This window comes from Rattus norvegicus, chromosome 5, assembly GCF_021556685.1.
Source record: "Rattus norvegicus strain SHRSP/BbbUtx chromosome 5, alternate assembly SHRSP_T2T, whole genome shotgun sequence".
NCBI classification, from domain to species: Eukaryota; Metazoa; Chordata; class Mammalia; order Rodentia; family Muridae; genus Rattus; species Rattus norvegicus.
This window is the reverse complement of record NC_141538.1, coordinates 120,567,719-120,586,179: the sequence shown is the minus strand read 5'-3', so window position 1 is coordinate 120,586,179 and position 18,461 is coordinate 120,567,719. Positions and strand designations below refer to the sequence as shown.

General features: G+C 47.1%; 1 protein-coding gene across 1 annotated transcript in view; it reads right to left on the bottom strand.

Annotated features, from left to right (window-relative positions):
• Ror1 (receptor tyrosine kinase-like orphan receptor 1) overlaps positions 1 to 16,325 on the bottom strand; it is a 344,289-nt gene extending 327,964 nt beyond the window's left edge. The window contains 1 exon segment of the mRNA NM_001108671.1: positions 15,810 to 16,325. Coding sequence (NP_001102141.1) covers positions 15,810 to 15,900 — 91 coding nt within the window. The 5' untranslated portion in view covers positions 15,901 to 16,325.
• Between the last annotated feature and the right edge of the window lie 2,136 nt (positions 16,326 to 18,461).

The following is an 18,461-nucleotide window of genomic DNA, read 5'->3' as shown; positions in this document are numbered from 1 at the left end:
CATCATCAAACGTTCAAATTTAAACCTGAATCCTGAGCACCTCCCAACGACATTCCTGGGCTGGAGGAAGCACTAGACTTCCATCCTTAGAACCTGGATCCGTGGGTTCCCAGAACCTAGCTTTGTATGTGGCATCTAGATATGGAATGGACCATTTGGTACCCTGCAACAAGGGCAGAGACTTTAAAGGGGAGCCGTGGGAGGCGGGGCCAGCATTTGACTTTCCTTGATACCTGTCATGAGCACAACATGAAATTAGAGAAAGCTCCCCTGAGACCATGGGCTTGAGAGGAGTTGGAGTTCTAGGACCTCTGAGGATTTCCTTAGAATTTCAAGAGTCCTGGCGATTAGTTTTCCCTCACAGGTCTATCTTGCACAGGGATGTTTCCAGTTCGACTGGACACTGTGCTGAACTCAGCCACAGAGACATCAGCAGGAAACGAAGCTCTGGGCAAACAGGGGAAGCTTTGTTAAGACTCAAATGTATTTTTTTCTCATCATCTCTTTTCCAGAAAGGGCAGGCTGATAACTGATGTAAACGTACCAGTTGTAGCTAACCGATGCTTTCACGGTGCCACGTAGTCTGCAATGCCTTTACCTGGGATTTTTATGTACTAGACACGGTTTTAAAACTCAGGAAACAGAAGTATTGCATATCTGCCCGGGATTGCACACCAGATGAGCAGCAGGCCAGACCTGCACAGAGTTCTTTTTCTTTTCCTCTGTGCAGAGCTGCCTCATTTAGCATTCACAGACTGCTCCCTCTGCCCGTTCGCTTGGCTTTTGGCTGAGGCACTCTCCATTTCTTCATCTGTAAAATGGGTATAATAATAGGCCCTACCTAACTGCATTCTTTCATTTTACTTTATGTTATGTGTATTTTGCCTGCATATATGTCTATGCACCATGTGCATGTTTGGTGCCCACAGATCCCAGGAAAGGGCCATCAGACCCTGGAATTGGAGTTACAGATAGGTGTAAGCTGCCACGTACGTGCTGGGAATTGAACCCAGGTCCTTTGGAAGAACAGCCAGTGCCCTTAACCACTGAGCCATCTCTCCAGCCTAGCAGTGTTGTGAAGACAGAAGCATGAATACCCCAACAGGCACATAACAGGCACTTATATAAATGTCACTATTGCCAGCAGGAGCACTTGCTGCTGTACCGTGAACTGAGAACACACTCCCATGCATCAGCCCTTCGGTCCTCTGTTGTAGGTCCCTTAGCTAGAAGCTTTCCTGACTCCACAACGTGGTATCACCCATCCCACCGCATCACACAGACCTTTATGCTCTACTCTCTTTTCCTTGGCACTTGGCATGTATTTATTTGTGAAGAGCATGTATTTATTTTCACACACACACACACACACACACACACACACACACACACCATGAGGCTTCCTTGCTCTGTCACAGCTGTTCTCTCAGTATCAATGCCTGGTCTTTCGATGTGTTTTCAGTGAATGAATGGAGCCAGGTGAGTCCTCTCACCAAGACAAAGATAAAAGGTTACCTGTTCCCTAACCTTTCATCTCAGGTAAGCCTTTCGAGTTCTCTTTTAATTTCCCATGATAACCTTCAGGTTATAATTCCCTCTGAAGAAATAGAGAAATTGAGTCAACTCACCCTCCAAGACCACCAGAAAGAACAGACCAGCTCAATGGGGAGACAACTGCTAGGGTTAGACCAGAACCCCTTCCATCTGCATCCAACAACAACATTTGGTGCCATGGCTCTGACCTGTTTTGAAACTGGTGGCTTATAGAGCTTGACCTGGGAAGTTATTATGTTAGAGTCAAAAATCAGGCAGAGCAGGCTGAGCTTGTGTGCTTTTATCAACATTAATGCTTGGTGCCTGGGGAACTGTGCTGGGAGCTTCTCTGAGACACACTTTCTGCAGCACAGATTCCCTTGAGACGAAGGTCCTCCCTCCTACTACGACCCCTCCACACTTCCCAGTACCCACACCCTGCTCTGTTGCAACCCAACATCTCTTTCATACTCCTTACGGGGCCAGAATTAGAGATGTTGGCAAAAATCTTGTGGCCCCAGCCGCCTTGGTGTAGCTGCTGAGCAAACGTCACCCTAACCACAGCAAAATCTCAAATAGCCTAAGCCCCCAAGAAAACATCAAGGACCCAACAGAAGCTTGCTTGGCTAAGCCTCCTTTCTCTCTCCTTCAAGAATAAAAGGTGCCCTGCCTGGCATAGATGGTCCTAGAGAGTCTAAAGAGGTCCCTTTCTGGACACTTTAGCACAAAGATGACTTGCAAGTTCAAGTCTTGAATAATTCCTTCTCCATGGGAAAATAGAGAGAGACATTGCTCTCCAGGGGAGATTTTCCTAGTAAAGTGAATGTCTTTATTTGTTTTTGTTTTTGTTTTTCTGTGATAAAAATATCCTGAAAAAAGCAACATAGGGGAAGAATGGTTTGTGCTTACTCATAATTCAAAGAGAAATTTCGTCATGGTGGGCAAGTTAAGGTAGCAGGAGCTTGAAGCAGCTGTTCACATTGCAGTCACAGTCAAGAAGCACGGTGTAGCAACCTGACTTTTAAGCATTCACCTGGTCTTGTATTTCCAACTTCCAGAACCGGATGCTAAATAAACCGTTTCATCACCTATCATGTGTTCTATCACAGTCATCTAAGAAGCTACTCTTAAGCTCCACCTCCACAAGAATTCTTTCTCCTTTGCTCAGAAAACTCACTGCCTTTTTATATGGCACAGCAGGTAATTACATTGATGTGGCATACTCTCGACGTGGAACTGTCAATCTCCCCTTGAGTAAACAGACCAATGGTTAAGATGCAATGAATGTAAGCCCCAGTCCTTGCCACAAAGAAGTGGATAGGGTGTAAAACACTGGCTAGGATCCTGGGGCAGTTCTTCACATCCCTGAGCCTCACATTCTTTTGGGAATATAGGCACAATCTCCTTCTATAAACACTTAAGAACCACAGAAGTTGCCACTAAGTGGTAGAATTCTTGGTGGTTCTATTCTGATGACACAGTACTGCATTGGTTTTTAATTGCTCTATACAGATTCTCATTGGAAAAAAACAACAAGAAAAAAGTAACAATAACATTTTAATTGGAATAAGAACTGGCAAGGTAAGGAACGTGGCCAGCAGGGCATGGTAACACTATCATTCTATCTTGCTCAAGTCAGAGACCTCCTGGGAAGGAAAGAAACCAGAGCACAGGGCGGCCTTTTCTGCCCCTGAGCAAGGCCTGTTACATGGTCAAGTCTTTCTTACACATTGCCTGCTTTCTCTGGACACAGATGTATACAAGAGCACCTCTCAGCTTCCCTACCCAAGAAAGCCTGTCCCTAATCCTAAGAAAATCTGTGACTCTTCCTTGTAGTTGGGCTTAGGTGGTCGAGGGTTAGATTGCAAACACAATAAAACCAGAAGAGTTCCCCTCGTGAGTGGATGAAGAAACAATTCCAGGACAGAGTGGGGTAGGAATGGGGTTAGGGCAATCATTCTAGAAAAATAGAAAAGAAACACCACAAAATACAAAATTCAGACCCAACAACATGGTTTTGTTAGTAAAGGTATCTGCCACTAAACATAACATGAAGACTTGGATCCCCAGGACCCACATAGTGGACAGAGAGAAATTACTTCCCCTTACTAGAGGTTCACACAGCCACATGAAAATAAGTAAAATGTAATATCTTTTTTAAAATGAAGCACAAAATGATTTGCAGAGCGTGAGGCTCATAGCACATGCTCAATAAACAACCGTGACTCGTACTGGGAAGAGTTGAGAATCCTCCCAGGGCACTGAGCCATTTCTGAGTGAATGAGCTTCACATAGCCAGTATGGAGACAATGGCAGAAGGTGAGAGCTTGGGGAGAGGACAAAAGACAAGCAGATACTGATTGTGGACACACTGAAGACTGGAGGGTAAGTAGGAGTTCAGTGAGAAGGGACAGAGGTGGGCACGCTCTGGGATGGAGATTCTGAAAGGCTGCAAGACCAGGAAGAGGCCCTGAACAAAGGCCAGGCCTTTGTCTTCTGAGACCATTTTCGCTGAATCAATCTTGCTTCCTTAACGAAAAACAGCAAACTTCCCATCTGGGAAGATACTGCCATATATTTCCACAGCATTCACTTTGGTTGTTAAACAAATATTTAACCAAGCGGAAGCTGAGGCGACCTGGTAGTTTACACAGGAGGTACCACTCGGCAGGTGAGGGAACATATCCCTCCTCCCTTACCTCTGCATACCAATGCCCTGGCTTGAGCAGGCAGATCGATGCTGTGCTAGTTCTGAGAGCCAGAAGCCACTATGACACACATTCCACATTAGATAATGAACTCTGTAAACATGAGTCCTTAGGTAAAGATGCAGGAGTACTCTTTGTAAACATTTTGACTGACCTACCTACAGCTTTAACACCAACGCAGCCCTGGGAGGGATGCTTTCTAACCTGTGCCTGGAACTTTCTTCCAGGGAGGGAAACCAGTGTGTTTTCCCTCTCTTCTCTTCTCTTCTCTTCTCTTCTCTTCTCTTCTCTTCTCTTCTCTTCTCTTCTCTTCTCTCTCTCTCTCTCTCTCTCTCTCTCTCTCTCTCTCTCTCTCTCTCTCCCTCTCTCCTTCTTGCAGGAACATGTACACCTATCCTAGACAGTGACCTAGGTATAAGTGTGGGTAGAGTGAACTGAGCATGCTCAGTTCCTCTCTCATGTCCCTCATGGGATACTACTTATCAAATATACACCAAAAGACCCCGGCATCCAGCCCTGCCTAGTGAAGCTTTCCTAACCACAGGAAAGTCTTCATCCCTTGGCTTAGAGGCACCAAATGGAGTATGGAGAACAGAACAGAATGGTCATAGTAAAGAAAAGATACGATCACCACCACAGATACCACAAAGCTGCTGCTGGGTATCAGCCGCCCATAAGCTGACGCTGAGCAGGCAAGTTCCCGTCAGCAGCCCTCTAGACAGTCACACCAGGGTGAGCACTAACTCCTTGGGGTCTACACTTGCAGCCAGGTCACCATCATAACAAAGTTCTAACAGGATAGAGGAAAACCGCCATTCCACTCCCCTCCAGGGGATGGAAACATCACATAAAAAAAAAAAAAAGCAACACAGGGCTGGAGTGAAATCCAAGTGCTGGGGATATCATCGCTCGTGTGGAAAAAGCATACAACAGGCTGTTTTCATTCCTCTTGTCTAATCCCATCCGGAAACAGTGTCGATTTCCCGTGAAGAAGAGATAAGAGTCTTTCAAGAATGTCTTGGAGTCAATGCAACAGGGACTATTTTTGCCTCACATCCGTGTCCTTGAGAAATGCAAATGTAATTATAACCTAAGACTTGTAGATCCAAGAGTCTCCCTCCAAGGTGACTGTATCATGCCAGCAAGCCTAGCTAGGACTGAGTCCTAAACACTGTGTCTATACTGTCTTGTGAAAATCACAGAGAGGGTTGCTCTCAGGGATATGGCTGCAAATTACACACCAACCACAGACAGACGAGCCAGGTACTGGCCCAGCACGTGTCAGCATCGTGCCCTTACCCCCAAGGTGCACTTACCCCATTATGCCTCTCATTCAACAAGTAAGAAAAAAATCTTACAGAGGCCACATTGCTGCTGACCGGATAGGAAAAGGAAAGTCATGCTCTGTGCCATGCCCTGTGGAATGCCAAAGAACCATTCTTCATGACTGAATGGCCAGCTGCCACTGCCAGCCCCTTAGGAAAGTCCTCGCTTTGAAGTAACTTCTCCCAGTCTCTTTGCTCAGGAACTTCCTTAGGTTACAGGAATGCCAGTTCCAAAACCACACCTACAAATACTTCCAGACCGTTTCTCACAATCGTGGTTGACTTGAGGGTCGTGTTGATGGGAGAAGTGAGAATCGGGCAAATTTGCTCACTGGGTCAACAACTGTGAAACCTGTCATGTTGGAGAGGCATGAATTATAAAGACGAGTAATCCTTCAGAGCAAAACATCCCATGGGATTTAAAGAGAAGGCCTATATTTCAGACAGACCCTGCCACCTAAAGAGTGACCTTGGGTAAGCTGCCAACCTTACTTGCCTGCCTAAAAACAGAGAGAGAGAGAGAGAGAGAGAGAGAGAGAGAGAGAGAGAGAGAGAACAATTTCCTTAGAATAGTTGGAAAATTAAAGTTAATATTGTATATGAAATAATTCCTTAAGCCCCAATACGCCATTCAAATCAAGAGATTTAATTATAATTATTTGCACTCAGCTATTTGGCTAGCTTATGTAGAATTTTAATCACCAAGTAGAGTTTGGGGGATGGGGAAAGCAGAGGTATAGTGACATCACGGTTAAGAACAAAGCCTCAGCTTCCAGATATCCAAGTTCAAGTCCTGACTCTCTCACTTGATTTGCTTCAGGGACACAAGACCATCTTTGTGCCTCAGTCTCCTTATGTAGAAAATAACAATTCTATGGAAAATAACAATTGAATTCAACGAAAGTAACAAATGACTGCCTCTGTCAGAGGGTTTCCTGAAAACCATAGAAGTTAACACATTAGCAGAACCCAGAGGCCGGAGGTGCAGCCCATTAGGAGAGCACCTGATAGCAAGCTCAAGACGCTGAGTTCTATCCATAACAGCCGCGAATACTTGCATTCTAGATGTGCGGACTATTACAGCGCCTCCCTGCTGGGATTTTCACCAAGCAGGCAAGATGGGACCAATGCTCGGCAGTCTGTGCTGCAAACCAAGGCACTGCAGCAGAGGCAAAGAGGCACAGCTGCGCGGCGCGAGCTCCTCTGTAAGTCTCTGGGAGCGCCCTTGGCAGAGGAAGGAAATGGTTATGCGATCAACACCCTGTTTCTCTCTTCCCTCTCTGCTTCCGGGTACCTGGTGCCACTCAAAGCCTTCTCTTCACTCGCCATCGCCTAGAGGACTGTTTCACTCCTTAGCTAATTCCCGTCTGTGAACACAGAACAGCCCTGAATGAGTCCTGCAGAGCAGAGCAGCCGCTGCAGGACCCTGTCCTAAGCTGCTCCTCCTCTCCCACTCTTCATCTTTCATCCTCTGGACCACCTTCATGCCCACCCCACCCCGCCACCCCGAGATCTCACAGCAGGGCCCACATCCTCCTGAAGGGCCTCTTTCTTCCTTCTTGGGATACTGCATTTCGTTGCTGCTAATTCTATACTTAGTGGCTGTGTAATTATGCTGCGGTAGTCTGTTTTATTGCCCCTAAAACTACCCCAGAGCCAATCACAATCCTTCTAGATCTTCCACGGTGATGAACACCCCAGGACCTGCCATACGTAATTCAGGAAGAAGCTTAATTTATAGAAAGGTTCTCTGAGTTCCATTGGAGATAATCAAGCCGAAACTAGGTTGCTTCTTTTGTTCTATCTAAAAATGCTGGTCCTGAGCCACTAAGGTAGTCTTGAGACATGCTGTAGTTTATACCATTTGGTTAGCTATGATCGTCCAGTAGCTATAGCTGGAAAACCCTAATCTGAGTCTTAACAATAAACGCTTGTTTCTGGTTTATATAAAACCCAAGCCAGTGTGGACCAGCAGGTGGCTTCAACCACAGAGCAGTAAAGAAGGGAAGCTCCCAGGTTTCTTCCATCAGGTGGCATCTCCAACACATAACTTCTCAAGTAACCATAGCAACCTGCCTGGGAAAAGGTCTTAGTGGGTCTTGCAAGTGGCACTGGGTCCTCCCAATCTCATCCCATTAGCTAGTGTTTAGTGACATGGCTTCGCTTAACTAGGAGAGAGCTGTAAATGATGTGTTTCAAGAAGGGATGACAACGGATTTGCTGGTCAAGCTAGCAAGCGTTGCCACAAATCTACTGCTCTGCTCAGAAAATTCTCTAGTGTGGTGACCAACTTTGTCCCTCCAGTGGAACTACCAGAATATTCAGCTCACAGTAACAGCAAACAGTATGATTAGTGAATGAAGGGGGGAAGCGGAATGTGCTGACCAGAGGCCTTAGAATACTACAGTTCATGGTCACTAATGAAGACTCATTGGAGACCCATACTTGAGTGGTTGGTCCCCTCCTTCAATCTAAAGCCTGAACTTGGAGCTAGAGGGAAAGATGCCAGAGAAATTATCTTGATGTCTGCCTGTCCTTCGGTATAGGGACAGCACAACCACTTCCTATATCCAGATGACATAAAAAATGGATGCCATGGAGCTTCAGAGGCAGACAAAATCCAGCCCAGGCCTCTTGCTGGCTAAACGAACACTTGATATATTGATATTGATGTGGAACTTCAGTACACATTTCCATAATCTGTTCAGAGGGCTCCCAATCTGCCTGAGAAGGAGCCAGTGTCCTCTCTGCCCTTCACCCTCCAGCTTCCTGGGAATTCATGCTTCCTACCCTTGTGTGCATCTGTGGCACTTTCCCACAGCCTTTAGAATTCTCCTGTTAGAAAGATGTTTGGTGTTCGGAGATAACGGGTCTGCTCTATGGTACAACTACCCACACCTCAGAGATATGGAAGAGGGGTACCTGTGACAATCAAAATATCTGGGTCCAAATCCAAAATCCCTATTTAATAATCATATGAGGTTGACTGTAATACCAGCCTCTTCAGCGTCTGAGGGTCCTTTATCTGTAAATAGACTTGAAAGGTCCAACCATTGATGCTACTGAGACACAGAAGTCTCACTGTAAAGAATGTCGCAGGGCATACAGTGGGTGCTCAAGATGCTTAGGACTTCCCTCCTGCCTCTCTCCCTGAAGCTGGGATAATGTTTTACGTCCCAGACACGGCACCTCACATATAATAAATATAGAGTAAAAATGAGTTGAAATGCACTGGACAAAAGGCTTTCCTGTTGAGAAACAAACTTTACCTTGTCTTTAGAACTTCCTTTACCTCCCCTCCCCCACCCCTCCCCCACCCCGGTACATCATTCTTCTTCTTTCTTGACATGAAAGTTCTTTCAGTCCTATGAATCTTTAAATGGCCACCAGACCCAAATATCAGGGAGGAGTTGCTCTTCTCCGAAGATTCTGGGAGGGGAGGGAGCCTTTGTTTTTAAAGCGCTGTGGAATCTCCTCCTGTGGGGATCTCAATACTGGCCTAAGATGGGCTCAGATCCCGGTCTCTATGTGGTCTCTGTAAAATCAAGCACTTCAGACCCTCAGAAGAACCCAAGAATGCTGCTCCAAGATTCTCAGCTGCGTCTCCCGCGCAGCAGCCCTTGACTGGGAACCCAACCTTCTGCTTTCTCTAGGAAGCCCAGGATCCGGATGGCAGCCAGCAGCTTCCCTCTTCCAGTTCATGGTGCCTTCAGGTGCTTTCCACTCATGTGTCCTTTAATTCTCACAAACAAGCTGCAGGCTGGATACTATGTCATCCCCATTTTACAGACAGGGAAATTATCAGAAGGTGATAATAAATTGGTTAGCAGTTTGCCCAGAAACATCCCCCAAAGGCTCATGGTCTGAACTGCCAGTCCCTGGCTTATGATGCTACTTTGAAAGCTGTGCTCTATAGGAGCTTGGCTAATCTACAGTACTGGGATGGGCCTTTGAAGATGCTGACCTGCTAGATTCCTGCTCTGTCACAGTATGAACACCTCATGCTCCTACCACCATGAACAGAGCTGTTCAACCCACCTCCTCCTCCATAACGGACTGAAATCCCTGACGTTGGAAATCAAACCAGACCTTCCCTCCCATAAACTGTCTCCTTAAGGCATTTGGTCACAACAGCATGAGTGTGGTTAACATACAGCCAAGTAGCAAAAGTCCCAATTTTAACCACAGTCTACTGGGTTCAAATCTCATTCTATCTCTATTGTGCCATGTCACCTCCTTAAAATGGCTGTCAAAGAAGGCCATTCTGCATGTACATCCTTGAAAAAATAAACGGTCTGAACTGATTGATCTTCTAGGCCACTGTTTTTTAAACGAGGTGGAAAAACTTCGCTTCTATGGAAGAGTGAGGGAGAATGTAAAGAGGCCAAACATTATGAAGTCTGGCTTATCAGTGTTTAATAACATTTCTGGATCAAAACTCTGCAGAACCTTATTTATGGACAGACAGTTACTGTGAAGCAGGGCCTTTTTATACAACCTTTTCATCTGAGGATGTTGTAGCCTTCTGCTGCCTTGCTGTTAGTGAGAGATGGGGTGTGAAATTTACTGGGTCTGCCAAGATTATCCCATTAAATTATCTGCCCCTCTTCCAGTGTAATTCACTCAAGGGCAACAACCTAAGCCATGGGGACACATGGATGTCCTAGCCTGGGTGTTCTGGGGGCTGGGGGGGAGGAGTCGGGGATGGGACATCCCGATGACATCACATCCATCGCGATTCATTGCCTTACCAAAATAAAGTGGATGCCACAATTATCCCATTCCTAAACAAACTGAAAACCCCAACCAAGCTTACTGCAACAAAGAACGAGCCTTTTTCCTGCTGTTTATTTTCATTTTGTATTCGTTAGCTTTTGAGATATTCCTGGCATGCGAGTCAGGCTCCATGTAGCAAGCAGCTGCATTTAGTTAAAGATTTTCGAAGCAGCCCCCTCTCCCTTCCCCCTTCAACGCCATCGAACTTTCTCAAGTCCTAGAAGACTGTTCCTTTCTCCTTCTTATGGACATCCAGGGACCCATCTCTCCCGTCACAGCTCAGGGGATCAGTGAAGTCAGGGCCAGGTCTTTCTGCTTGAGAAAGAGCCTGGATGAGTCAAGTTTTTTTCCAGTTACGGCTGGATCTGCCTGGATCTGCTCCTCCTCACCGAGATCCTGAGTTGGCAGTCATTTCTCCCTGATAGCAGTCTAATAAATCAGCTCTCCTTTACCTCTACCCCCAGGTAATGCACCAAAATGCAAACAAACATATACTCCATCAAAAGGCATCGCATAGCTAGCCGGAAGGAACTACTGGACACACTCCTCAAACCACATCAAAGTGGCATCACTACACTGCAAAAAGAAAAGAAAAGAAAAGAAAAGAAAAGGAAAGAAAGAAAGAAAGAAAGAAAGAAAGAAAGAAAGAAAGAAAGAAAGAGAGAGAGAAAGAGAAAAAATCTCTTAGACCAAGAGGCCTGGACCATCCCTGGCATTTTCAGTCTGTGTCTAAGCTCACGGCAAGGCTGGTAAGGTCAGTGCAGCACTGTAGGAATGACAGAAATGACTATTTCCCATCACCTCTTCTACCCTGTAGGTGGTGGCAAAGAAAATACCTTTCCATTGCCCTTAGAAACCTAAAGATGTGCCAACTCTGGCCTGCACATTAAAAGAAAGCAGGTGTAAGAACTAAACCAGGAGGGACCATGTAGGACAGAGGTCAGTTAGGATAACACCAGCTCTCAGGGCTTACAAACCCAGCGAAGCCATTCCCCGGCCATGTGACCTTGAGAAAGCAGCTTAGCATCTCAGCGCCTAACCTGACCCATCTGCACAGTGATCTAGTTATACCATCGCCTTCACAGGGTAGTTGTGAGAGTTCTGTGGGTTAATACTTAGGAAGGCTTTAAGCAGTAACTAACCCATTAAACAGAAAGCACCAAGTGTCTGTTCAATAAATTACAGATACAGGAAAACCTCAGAATGATTGCTACTTATCTGAGATCGCAAGACTTTATTCATCAGCTTCTCCCAGGCCCAAATACCAGCCCATCTACCAGGAAGGAAACATAGGGCATGAGAGAAACTCCACAGAATAGCTAGCCTGGGCTGTGGCCAAGAACCCACCATCAACACGCTATTCCTTTCAATCTCCCCAGAAAGGCATCCCAGTGCCCAGGCATCTCCCCTTGCTACAAGTGGATGGGGTAGCTGATCCTTGATACTTTGTGGGTTCTTTTCCCCCACTGTTTATCTCCCTGATTTCACCCCTTAACAAGAATAGAGGAGGAGAGGGGATTTAGGCAAATCTCCTGAATCTATTTTTTTCCCTTCTGTTTCTTCTTTGACCACAGCTACTAACAAACCGTAACCAACCTCCCTAAATGACCAACAACCACTAGGGTCTCAGGACCCTAGCATTTATATACCCTCTGAAATGTTCCCAGAATTCCAAACATCACAGAATCACAGAAATTATCTGCAACTGGCAAAAATCATGTTTCTGCTAGAGCACGAGGCAAATCATGGTCAGCTGCTATGAACAGTCTGAAGCCGCCCTGCAGCCCTACTCCAGGAACACATTCTTACAATATTTCTGTGTTTTTTAAGAAACTGAAATTCCAAAACTGTCACTACACAGTGGCCCCTATCTTTTCATGGTTACCATTTCCTGGAAAAATCTGATTATGGTATAATCCGATGTCTATCAACCTACATGTGGAATTTTGTATATTATTTCTGAAGGATTGAACATCCTGCATTTCCTGCATCCTTAGTTAATTCCTCAGTTAATTTCTAGGCTGGGGGGGCCCTTCTGTATTGCTTGACACTCATGGATTTATTTAAGCCTCATAAAACTCTTAGAAGGCTCAGGAAACATAATTGCCATGCCTACACTATGAAAGGGAGGATTCAAACCCATGTCTGTCAAATGCCAAACCCTGAGTTATAGCCATTAAGCTTGGCTAGCGGGTTCCTCTGATACTACTCTTTTTACTAGAAGATGGAAAATGAGTAATCTCTGATTATTTGGCTGTGTTTTTAACTGAGAGAAAGAAATAACTATACACTTTTTACATATAACCAAAAAGGTTCTCTCTCCTCCACTCACTCAGCAAAACTGTGGTCCCCTTAATGTATTTGCACAAGTGCAATGTCTATTTCTCTGGAAAACATTTATATCAGCATGCATAGGGTTTAAAAGCATCAGTTCTCTATAACATGCTCTATACCTCTTTTAAAAAATATTTGAAGTGGTGTAGGTTCGTGTCAACAAACCACAGGCAGACTGTTCCTTTGGATGCAAGTGATATGCGTTAGAAACATTTTAAAAGTTTAATTTGGAGCCTATTTTCACATGCAGGAGACAGAGACTAAAATAGATCAAAGCTGAGTTGTTGTAAGAAGTCTTGGTCTTAGGAGATGTCTCCATCAAGAAATGTGCCCACCCTGCAAACATGAGGAACACTTGAGAAAAGCTGGCAGCGCTCACATAACCCCCGGCACAGACAAGCCCATCTGGCCTAGCTGGGTAGATGACCTCCAGTAGAGTGGGAGAGCACATCTCAAAAATCAAGGTAGAGATTGATTGAAGAAGGCCCAACACTGACCTCTGGCTCCACAGGCACACCCACATGCTCACGCATATGTATGCATCCACAGAAACACAAACATATATTCCCTGCACTACGCACTCACGTACACAGGTGAGATAAAATAACCGCCAAGTATCCCAGCCATTGGAGGAGCAAAACAACCTGGTTTGTTTTCCAATAAAATAAATTACAAGTAAGTCCTGCCAGCGGCAATCTGACCCCACATCCTCTGCCCGTCCTGCCTCTGGGTTGTGCCTCTGGGTGGTGCCCCTGAGCCATCGAGGTAGGATTTTTCAAACATCCCTAATAAAGGTCGAAGCTGACTGCTGAGGTCCCTCGATGAATTCACCAGCAAAGCTGACAGGAGCATGGCCCTCAGGAGACTCCTATACTAAATGAAGTAGGGCAGACACCTACTGACCTAGCAATTGGAGACTTAGAAAATGACAGCTGAGTCGTGGGACACCTTCCTCTGGCTTCCAACAGCCAAACCACAGAATGATCACAATTCTGAGAAAGGCTCAGGTAGGTTCCAAGAGTCTGGAGCTCTTGAGAGCAGTAATGAGTGTTTAACCTCTTACAGAAGTCCATCTTTTGGCAGGTAGGAGACAGCTGGGAGGGTCAACAAGTAGCAGGCCGGAAACTATATACATAAAGCCTTTTCTCTCCCCTGCCAATCAAATAGAAAGGTGATGGGAGAAATTCTGAAATACTGATCCATTTTTTGTTCTCTTGAAACAACTTAATAGATAAAAATATATCTCCTCTTAAGCTGATGTCCTGAGTCACTGACAGGGTTACCTTAGGAATCTGAGGCCAGAACAGATATCGAGATTTACCAAAATGAAAAAGGGTTTAAGAGATGACAAGACAGCAGCAGGTTTGAACCTTTTATTAGAATATAGAACAGGAAGGAGAGAGAACTTTGGGTAACTACTGACAACAGTATTGTTTTACATTCACAAATTCGTTGTGTGGGTGGGTGACTTTTTAAAAACAGATGACCAAAAAACATGGTGAGCACCCCTACATCCCCAATTCATCTCATCCCAATCAGCAGAGGCTGTGACCTCACAATCACTGGCTGATGAAAAGTTAAGATGAAGTAAAGGAGCCCACAGGAAAAACAGAATTAATCAAGACCCCCAGGCCAGGAATTCAGCCTTGGGCATCATCACCCCAATTGCACTGGACACGGGTCAGCGGCAGCACGGCCCACTTTCTACTTTTCACCCAGGTGTAGTGGCCCAGAGCCAGGTGTTTGGCATCCCCAAGCAAAACATCCAGGAGAGCAAACTGTTTACATTTCATCAGGGTTTTCCCTTAAGATAGGGGACCCCTGCTGATGTGCATCTTAATGGCCATTAGAAACTGTATTCACCCCCCATGGCGCTTCTAGATTAGCACATCCACACTTCAGAACTCTGTTGGGTGAGCACTGGCCCTGTCCCAGAGTCACCTCCAGGAGATCAAAATCCGCACCCAGCTTCCTTGCTGAGAGTTTTGTACCAAGAAAGTCACCCCTAACTTGTAGTAGAAACAAATTCAGCAGTCGTTCAGTGAATGGTTCTTCCCCCTATCTGTTCAGTAGACTCTTCCCTAACTGGCTCTCAGATGAATGATAAAAGAGGAGGGACCTATTTATCTAGAGAGGCTAGGGGCTGGAAGTGGGGGCAGGAAGAGTCCAGAATCTCCAACACCCCCTCAAGGGATGCATGTTAAAAGTGAGGCCCAAGACCCCCAGAGACTTTAATCAACTTTCCCCCTCCAACTTCCAAAGAATGAATTGGTTGTCTCCACAGGCGCAGCGGGCTCTTGCCTCTCATTGTGTACAAGCTCAGACCCCAGCGAGGATCCAAGCTTCCCGCAGGGAACTAAGACGCTCTGGCTGCCGGTGGAGGCTTTCTCTAACTGTTGCGATTGTCTCTGGAGATGACCAAAATCAAGTATGCATTAGATGACCCCCCCCCCTTTCTTCCATCTCAACACACACACACACACACACACACACACACACACACACATTTGCACGTGCACACGCGGAGTCCAGAGTATTTTGGAGCAGCAGGCCGTCTCTTGCTACATACTTTGTACAAAGTGGCAGCGGCGGAACAAACATTTTGGTCTGAATGATGACCCTCTAGAGGGCGGGAGGCTCCGAACATCAGGCAGTGAAGAAACAAGGCAAAGGGAGTCCTGGGAGTACAGGGCTTTTGTTTGTACGGGTTCGCGGACCCCCTGGGCTCTGTTGGAGGCACCACTGAAAATGCAAACTCCCTCCAGGACAGAGAAGTAGATAAACGGGACCCCACTTGGGGTGCGCTAGGAATCCAGAGAGAGATAGGCAAAGGACCAGCATCTCTCCCAAGACACACACACACACACACACACACACACACACACACACACACTCCACCGCCAAAGTCCTACTACACTTCCTGTCAGCACTGACAACCACAGCTGGGCGTCTAAGACCAGTTCCCCAGAGCACCCCAGCCCGCAGCCGAGCTTCAGGGCCAGTCCTGGATGGCCTCCCTCCGGCGGCCCATGCAGGCGGCGGCCGAATGCCCGGCTCCGGGACGGGCGAGACGCTCGCCAGGCACTCAGTTCTGCGGGACGGACGATGGAACTCGGGCGCGGGCGCCGCTTACCTTGGGCAGCAGCCCCGCGTGCGGCCAGCAGCAGCGCGGCCAGCAGCGCCAGCGGTGGCGGGCGCGTCCCGCGGCGGCGCGGCCGGTGCATTCCTCCTCTCGTGGCGGTGCTGGCGGCTCCCTGGCGGCGCGCAGAACATCCACGGGTTCTCCCAGTGCTCCCGGCCACTTCGTCCTGCCGCAGGCACTCGCAGGACACCGGGGGGCCTTTGCAAAACTCTTTGTCCCTCTGACCTGCTCCCTCGCCTCCGCTCGGCCGCCCCGGACCTGGGAGCGCGGCTCCTCCCGGTACTCCGTAGCAGCCGTGCCTCCGCCAGCGGTTCAGTTCCAGGCTCTCCGTGTCGCTCCAGCACACTGTGTGTCTCCGGCTCCGACTCCAGAAGAGCGTGCCCAGTGCCTGGGGCGGAGGTCTCTGGGCTCACTCGGCCGCGGCTCCTCCAGCTCTCCGCGATCTCTCTTCTCGCCCAACTTGTCACTTTCCACCAACTCCACAACTCAGCGCCCCAGCCCGGACCAATGGCAGAGGCCGGCCCAGGCCGGGGTTCCAGCGCCCTCTGCTGCCGCCTCCTGGAGCTGCACCTTCCAAGGCATCCCAGAAAGCAGCTACCACACCTCCTGTAAACCCATCATCCCTCCCCTCCCCACCCCCCACTCGCTGGAGAGCAGTCACTGGTGTTGATGGGACCCTTGAGACATTTTGATGGAGAAGGACTTGGAGGGCTGGGAAGCTTCCAGTGCAATGTGTGACTGGATAAGTTAGGAAGCCCAGATTTTAACTGTCTTTCTCTGCCACTGCCTTCGGTGAGGGAACATGTACAGATATTATACAGTTACAGTGACCCATTTAATTTCTTCTTTCCCAAGAGTTGCTTAAGAGGGAGTCCAGATACAAGTGACTCATGTGTCTTGTTTTTAATCTCTAGGTTCACTACATTTACATCAAGTTCATCTGATCTGCTTCTTTCAGGACATTAACTGAAGATTCCTGTGGGTCCTTTATTGTCACTGTCCCCTGTTTCCCTGAAAGTTGTTTCTCTGCCTTCCGAATAGAGTAATATTTCAATTTGGTTTTTAAAATATGTTTTATATCACATAGGTATTCTGTTTCTTTACATAAGATGATTTTTCTTGCTCTTGCTTGGCTAAGCAAGTCTGTAACCTCTACTTACAGATGTTTTTTTTTCTTTTCCCTGGTTTGCCATTTATTAATTTTGTAATTCATAAATACTCATGAGAGTTCCCTGCCAAGGACACCCTGGATCATATAAAGTGAGCACCCACTGCATGCCGGGCTGCCTTGGGTTCCTGGTCAGTATTGTCCCCCAGAACACAGAGGTGCTCAGAACCTGTCCATGGTCACCTGGCTTCCTTCTCAGTACCTTCTGCTTGCCTGGTGCTTTATACACACTGAAACACATTGCAGTTTTACAAGTTGGTGTGCAGAGACAGAGTCTAGCGTGGCTGTCCCCTGAGAGGCTCCACCCAGCAGCTGACTCAGACAAGACACAGACACTCACAGCAAACAGTGGATGGAGCTTGGGGACTCTTATGGAAGAGTAGGAGGAAGGATTGCAGTCCCCTCAGAGGATAGGAACTCCACAGGAAGATCAGCAGAACCTGGACCCTTGGTGCTCTCAGAGACTGAACCACCAACCAAAGAACACACATGGGCTGGACCTGGGCCTCCCCACACGTATACAGCAGATATGCAGCTTGGTCTTCATGTGGGTCCCAAACAACTGGAGTGGGGGCTGTCCCAAAAGCTGCTGCCTATACATAGGATATGTTGTAGCCAGGCTGCCTTGTCTGGCCTCAATGGGAGAGGATGTGCCTCGCCTCACAGATACTTGATGTGTCAGGGTGGGGGGACATCCAGAGGGCCCCCACCAGCTCAGAGGAGAAGGGAAGGAGTGAGGAAGAGATTGTGGGAGAGGGTGACTGTGAGAAGGGCAGCGAGCGGGATGTAAAGTGAATAAGTAAATAATAATAAACAATGATAATGTTTTTAAAACTGGTGTGCAGAAAGAAAATGAACGACTTGTCCTCATCCCCTATGAATCATGGATGACAAAGCCAGCACTCAAACCTGTTCCGGTGAGGAGGCTAAAAGACCGTAACTGAAGCCCAGCATGTTATAGGGTCTCTGTACACGAGGTTAAATCAGATCATTATTACAGCTGCCTCTCAGACTCAGCTTTTAGATTTTATAACGAGCTGTCACTTTGCTGAGGATAGGAATTCTGCTTCCACCGTCTCAGTTTCCTGGGTGCCTCAAACAACACCCGGAAGACAATAAGAACGTGATCTGTGAACAAAAATTCGACCACCATTTGAAGAAAAAAAATTTATTTTATCTAATTAGTTCCTTGTCTTGTTTGTCCCACCAGCTTTCCGTACTCCACAGAACTGAGACCGGGGGAGCAGAAACAAAAGCAATGTCCACCCCAGCAGGTCACAGACTCTAAACTTCCAGCTGGGGGACCCTCAGGCAGGTGAACAGCCAGCCCCTGTGGGGGAAATAATCACCTATTCTTTGCTAAGACCTGAGAGCCAGAGCCAGCCCAGCTGCCTTAATGGCTTTCCCTCTTTCTGTGAGTCTGACCCGAGGTCAGGGCATGATAGGCAGAAGGCCTTTGGGTCAACCAGTTCATC